Below are 7,170 nucleotides of genomic sequence, written 5' to 3'. Positions count from 1 at the left end.
ACACTCTCTCTTTGTGTGTTTTCTAGATCTAATTCAACTAGCTGAGTGGAAAATGAAGACCAGCCAGCTTCTTGGAGTATTAGAAAGTGGACCAGGCAGAAAGTTCATGAAGAGAAGTCTCTGGGACCTTTTGAAGTTGTCATATATCAGTTGGTTGAATGTAAGTGGTCCATACATCTGTTGGGGACACTAGCTAGTTGAGTTGAGTATCAGGGAGGGTGAAAAGAACAAATTTAAAATTCTTCCAAAGAGGTGTTGTTTTATATCTGGGTGATGCCAAATAACTATTAAAAGAAAAAGTGAAATTATTCTTTTTGAGTACTGTGTACATAAAGTACCTGATTACCTTTTCTTTTCTACTTTTTAAAGTAGATATGTCGTTGATATATACAAAAGCCAGAGGGATATTGTCTACTGTTATTATTATTAAATTACACTTTTATTCAGTAATTACAGTCAGCACTTGTACACAGTCCCTGAAGGTCACAATTTCAGGCTGTGTGTCACATCAGCGTCCTATAGGTAAACTATCATCCTACGAGCAGACATAGAACGTCCTTAATTGTTAAGCTGTCTCTCAACAGCTCAGGAGTTGTCCTGGACAGAGATACCCAGAGGGTACAAACGTGTGGAGTACACTTTCACAACTTCTCTGGGAGTTGAAACTTTCCTGTATTAGCAGAACTTCTGCTTCAGTTGTTTGGAAAGATTTTGAGTTTCAGCCACCCCCTGTGTATCTTTGCACTTTCCTGGTTTCAGCTATTTTTTAAGGAAGGGTCCAAGTCTTTATAATCTTATTGCCACATATGAGGTAAAAAGAAATCACCACCTTCTTTCCCCATCCCTGAACACAGATTTTGCACAAGAACAGGATATTGGCAACTCAACTGTTAAACTTGTCTGTGATTATTCTTCCTTGAGCTCACTCTGATGTCACCAGTGTAATTTGAGCCTGGAGCTTTTGTTCATGCTTTAAATAGCAGCCCTGGAATAATTTTGCTACAGACTCTCTGAAGAGCCTGGGAGCTGAATTCCCAAAGAGCCTCCCATCTATGAAAGCCAAGCCAAGCCACCAAGCCATCACCATGTCCACCTCACTGAGAGTCAGCCCGTCCATCCACGGCTACCACTTCGACACTGCTTCCCGTAAGAAAGCGGTGGGCAACATCTTTGAAAACATTGACCAGGAATCACTGCAGAGGCTCTTCAAAAACTCTGGGGACAAGAAAGCAGAGGAGAGAGCGAAGATCATTTTTGCCATAGATCAAGATTTGGAGGAGAAAACGCGAGCCCTGATGGCCCTGAAGAAGAGGACGAAAGACAAGCTTTTCCAGTTTCTGAAACTGCGGAAATATTCCATCAAAGTTCACTGAGGACAACAGAATGGATAAGGACGTTATCCGAGGATGGACACTTAAAGACCACGTGAGTTTGTGAGACCCTAACACGCAGCGCTGTGCTGCTCCTTGCAAGCTTCTCCTCCGTCAGGATTCCGGAGGCTGGAAAGGAGCAGAGCAAACTGGTGACAAAGAGTCCAACCAATTTCGTGCCTGTGCTGTGACAGTGGAGAGCAAAATGCTTTCAGCAGGGATTTGGAAACCCTCCCGCTGGGAAAGGACTGATACTGATGGCAGGAGAAGAGTTTGGACAGACATAATGAAAACTGAACCTGAAGAAAACAGATAGCTAAGGGAGAATTGCAGCCGAGGTCTTGATGTCAGGCCCTAGGACTTAAGTTCAACCTGAACATTTTTTTTTTTTTTTCCTCTTAACCGAACTGGGAAAGGGGGTAGGAAGAGGGGAGAGGGAGGAGGGAGGAGGGAGGGGAGCAAACAGGGATAAGGAACACCGTGCTCTATTGTTCACTGAATTTTTAATTTGAATTTTCAAGATGTTTCCAAGATTCAATGTTGTCTAGTGGTATAGATTTTTAGAGATCAGTAATGGATTATTTATTTGCATTTATTACAGTGCCTGAAATGTATACCACATGGGTATGAGTACAAAGTCATTGAGCTGCCCTACCTTCAGTGGCTCAGTTTGTAAAGGGTTTGTATGCATTTCAAATTGGTTGCACAAAAGTTAGAATAACGAGTCTTTCAGAAATCCAAAGTACTGTGAAAGAATTTATATATTTTCTATTTTCTAACTAATGCCAAAGTATAATCTAATTAAAGTTCTTAGTTACTGCAGTGAGCATTAGGAAATGAATATGATATACTAAATAGTTTATAAAGATGCTATGGTTTCTATAATTTATTATGTGACAAATGATATGCAACCACAATAAATTTTTATAAATTTGACTGCTCTTGGTCTGTGATGATTGGAATCAAAGAAAAAAATAAGATGGTAAGTTATTACTATAAACTTCTGTAAACTATTTTAAACTTTCCTAGGGATTTTACTCTAAGAGTAAAAGGTGATTTTAGACTTTAGCTTTACATTAATTGCCAAACTTTTTCAAACCAAATTCTTACATCAAATATTCGGAACTTTCTTACCAACTTTAAAATATAAGGTGTAGACATAAAAATGTATTGATTGATTTATCAACATTGTTGTTTATCCATTGAGGGTGAGTTTTAAGGAACTATTCTCTCCATATTTTTGAAATTTTTCCTTTGTGACAACAGTAACTCTGTACATTGGTACATTTATTTTTCCCCAAACAATATATTTTGGTGTTAGGGTCTGAATTATGATCAAGATTCTGTGCGTTAGCAATGCTTATTTAATGCAAACCAATACTGGAATAGCATTACAGTCTTTGTTTATTTCCTCATAACATTATAATAAAATATTTCAAGGAAGCAAACATCAATGCCTATTCCACTTTCCTATCAGACAGAAATAAAAATTTCCCAGAAATTAAGTGTTTCAGAAACATCTATAAAGGTTTTTGAAACTGCTGATCACAGTAAAACCAAACAAACGAATGATCTAAAATCTTTTGGGAGAGTTGCAGGTCTGGATTTTAAATAATACATTTTTAAAAATGAAATTAAGTGGTCAGATCTATTTTCAAAAGTTAATTTATTTAGTCACTACAGATAATATAAAATCATTCCATTAAGAGGATTGTTTTATATGAGAACTTCTATGAAAACCACAAATATGCAGAAGTGTGTGTGTATGTGTGTGTGCATTCTCCTGGGAGGAGTATTTCTAATTTTCATCAGATTGAAAAGACAACCATGGTACCAAAATAAATTAAGAACAAAGGAGGAAGGGCCTTGACAGGTGGGAGGCTCAGCTGGTGATGGTATTTTGGGATTATCGAAGTGAAGCTTGTATAGAGGTCCCCTGCTCCATGACCTTATGTCCCCATTCTTGCCAGCAGAGCTTGCTTAATGATCTGACCCAAAGTTTTCATCTCAGGTGCCAGGAATAAACTTCCTACCTCTGACAGGGACCCTCAGTGACACATTTTTTTCTCTATCTGTCTGGAATCCCAAAAGACATTAATAAACCCCTTGAGAAGGAAATTTACCAATTTAGTCCTCCAGAATACTTATTATGCTTCCAACAAAAATGTTTATTTTCTTTTCAAAGACTTAAAACACACTTGGGGTGCTGAACATAGTTCAAAGGTTAAATTTATTTTACATATTCATAACTACGTAGTCTGCCTCAGTTTATTTTCAACGGAGTACAATATAAATCTTACCTACTTTTTACATTAATATGTGCTAATTTAGTTTTCTTGCAGTCTACTATCATTATTTTCTGATTGTAAGGCCATTGCATGGAAAATGAATTAAATAGCAATTGGGATATGATTTACAGCAGTGTGGAGAATAGTAACTCTTCCAGAATATTTTTAGACAAGCACGCTATCTTTTCCGTTCTTTTTTTTTTTTTTTTTAAGATTTTATTTATTTTCAGAGAAAGGAGAAGGGAGGGAGAAAGGGAGAGAAACATCGATGTGTTAGAGATACACTGATTGGTTGCATCTTGCATATCTCCAACAGGGTACCTGGCCCGGAACTCAGGCATGTGCCCTGAATGGGAATCAAACCAGCGACCTTTTGATCACAGGCCAGCACTCAATTCACTGAGCCACACCAGCCAGGGCTATCTTTTCCATTCTTGGTGAACTTAAGTTGTAATCAATGTGACTGTACAAGGATGGTTTTTAAGTACATAATACTTTTATTATTTAATGTGAGGTAAAAGTAAACATCATTCAACAGGTAGGCTTACTTCAGTTCAGAAACCCTCCTACGGCACAGGAGTGGCCAATTATTTCTCCAGATATCTCACTGTAATAAAAGAAATAAAAGCGGCAAAGGTAAAATAGCTCATTAATAATATTTGTATCATTAGGATGATAATAACAACTTTTATTGAGTTTGTTGCTTACCAGACAATTTTCTAAGTTGTTTTCATGCCTAAAATCACTTAATTAGTACTGTGCCATAAAAGCAGGTATGTGTATGCATGTGCATATGTATGTAGTGTGACAAAACTGAAGCAGAGGGATGAGGTAGCATGCCTAACGACACACAGCTGATGAGCCCAGGACTCAGAATCCAGGAAGACTTGGATTCCAAAGCCTTGATTCCTATCCACTAGCTTAGACTGCTTTTCTAAAAGAAACTAAGCTTCTCTTTTTCCCTTTAAAATGAAAATTACTTATACACTAGTCAGTCAGAAAGACTGGAAATCATGGCCTCTGAGAACATCAGTTTGATCTGATCTGTGTCTATCTGTCACTTGTGTTACATGGAGGAAAGCTTTGTAGTTTAGTCATTTTAACTGTACCAAGTTTTCTTAGATGTAACCTTCCAAGTCTGCAGTTGTCAGTTAACGCTTTGGTCTCAGTTTGCGCTTTGGGGGAGGATCTGAAACTACAAATTCATTATTTCCTTTCACACAGTGTTTAGCATTTCACTCAGTTTACATCCCTGGCCCACAGAAGAAGAGGGTTTGTATCTGTAGGAGTCTCCAATAGATGGGAATTACTGAGAAAGGGGCCCAGGACATCTGCCTGCCTGATACTTGTTTCCACCGTCACATGGTAATCAGAGGAAGTGATGTTCTCTTGGCAAGCCTTATCAATAAACAAATAACTAAGCCGTGGTTTAGGAATTTCATGGCCTTTCAGAGTTTTCCCCTCTTCACTTCTAAACGTTACTTAAGGGTTTCCCAAAAGGGCATATAACTTAGTTAATGCCCTTTCTCACACATGGGGAATGGAATCAGGATTTGTGCCTTATCCGTTCATGCAACAAAAATGTAGTGAGCACCCATATGTGCGGGCCACCATGGTCAGAATGGATCTCTAGCCTTCCTCTCAGGGGAGCTAAAAAGCCAAAAGCTCATTTAAAATCAATATTTCACACACACACACACTAAATATTTACAGTCCTTCAAAGAGCATGGCAGTTCACTTTCCTGAGCCTTTGTATCCTCATCTGTAGACAGCAGCATTCTGATAAGCAAATACCACCAGACTGGTTCTGGGCTTTTTCCAACTCTGCCTTAAGCAAATTCCTTTTTAATTTCTGGATTTTTATCTGTATGAGGAAAAAAAATAAATTGGACTGGACGATGTCTGTGAGCTCTTTTAGAAATCACATTCTACATAAATGGGAAATAATAACTGTACCATTCCACATGATAGGCCTCCTTTCTGGATCAGTAGGTATTCCTTATGTGGCAGGAATTTCTCTTGAATAAAACAAAAGCCTGATTTAAAGTTTTGATTACTAATGATGGTTGCTGAAGGCAGAATGTGAGGGAAATAACTTCCTATGGATCCATCTCTGTTTTTTAATATCCTGCCTCTTTTTTGGTGGGTGGCCATGGAAAGGCCAGCTGTTAATATGACTACCTCTTCCACATCCAAGCAATGACCACAACTGAGACAATCTCCATTATGGGTGGAAACCATAATCACCTGTGGCATTTTTTAAAGTATAGTTTCCTTTCTCTGTCTGACTTATTTCATTTGGTTTAATACCCTTTAGGTCCATTCATGTTGTCACAAATGGTAGGATTTCATTCTTTGTTATGGCCAAATATATATACACACCACCTCTTCTTTACCCATTCATCTTTTGTTCAGGGAAATTTATCTATTCACATTTAAATTAATTATTGATAGGTATGTAGTTATAACCATTTTATTAATTGTTTTGATTGTTTTTGTAGTTCTTCTCTGTCTCTTTCTTATTCTCCTGCTCTCTTCCCTCACAGGTTGATGACTTTCTGCAGTGTTGTATCTGGATTCCTTTCTGTTTATTTCTTGCATATCTTTTGTAAATTTTTGGTTTATGGTTACCATGTGCTTCATATATACCAAATACAATAGGATTTCACTTACATGTGAAATCTCAAACACAATGTAAGTGAGCAAACAAAACAGAAACAAACTCATAGATACAAAAAACAAACTGATAGTTGACAGGTGAAGAAGGGGCTTAGGGCTTGGGTGTAAAAGATGAAAGGATTAAGAAATACAAAGTGGTAGGTACAAAATAGTCACAGGGATGTAAAATACAGCTTAAGGAATATAGCCAATAATATTGTAATAACTCTATATGGTATCAGGATGGTGCAAGACTTATGGGGGGATAACTTCAAAAGTTATATAAATGTCTTATCACAATGCAGTATACCTGAAACTAAAACAATATCAAATGTCAACTGAATTTAAAATTAAGAGGTTTTAAATACATAAATAAATAAATCTTAAAAATAATAAAAATATAGATTCCTGGTCCTAAAGTCTCTAGGAATTGGACCCAATAATGGGTATTTTTACAAAGATCCACGATTAACTGTGAAGAGCATTGGATGTTGGGAATAATTTCTTTTGTTACAATTGCATCTTCTGTTGATTTCATGGCATTAAATAGAGTTTTTCTTACCACATTAATTCTTTGATTAATTGAAAATCATACCCCAACAAGGACATATTTTGAGAAGAGCATCATTTTTTTTTGAATTTTAATAATCGTAGTGTGTGCAGACTACTCAGTCTGATATTTGTTTACTTTGATACATGAGTTTTACCAAGAGAAAACCTTGTGCTTCCTAATCACTACATTTATTTCTCATTCTCATCTAAACTGTCCATGTTTATTATTTATGTCCAGGTTTTATCACTTGAAAGATTTGGGAGACTCCCGCTGACCCCAGAGAGTGAAAGAGTCACAGTAT

At 37.0% G+C, this 7,170-nt stretch overlaps 1 protein-coding gene across 1 annotated transcript; it reads left to right on the top strand.

Moving 5' to 3' along the window:
* The first annotated feature begins 993 nt into the window (after positions 1-993).
* TCIM (transcriptional and immune response regulator) lies at positions 994-2,306 on the top strand. Its single transcript, XM_090258352.1, has one exon. The coding sequence runs from the start codon at positions 1,053-1,055 to the stop codon at positions 1,371-1,373; it is 321 nt and encodes a 106-aa protein (XP_090114478.1). The 5' UTR covers positions 994-1,052; the 3' UTR covers positions 1,374-2,306.
* The last annotated feature ends 4,864 nt before the right edge of the window (positions 2,307-7,170 follow it).

Source organism: Furipterus horrens, unplaced genomic scaffold (genome assembly GCF_987537825.1).
Source record: "Furipterus horrens unplaced genomic scaffold, mFurHor1.1.pri manual_scaffold_12, whole genome shotgun sequence".
NCBI classification, from domain to species: domain Eukaryota; kingdom Metazoa; phylum Chordata; class Mammalia; order Chiroptera; family Furipteridae; genus Furipterus; species Furipterus horrens.
Note: the sequence above shows the minus strand (reverse complement) of the source record. Positions and strands in the feature narration are given on the sequence as shown.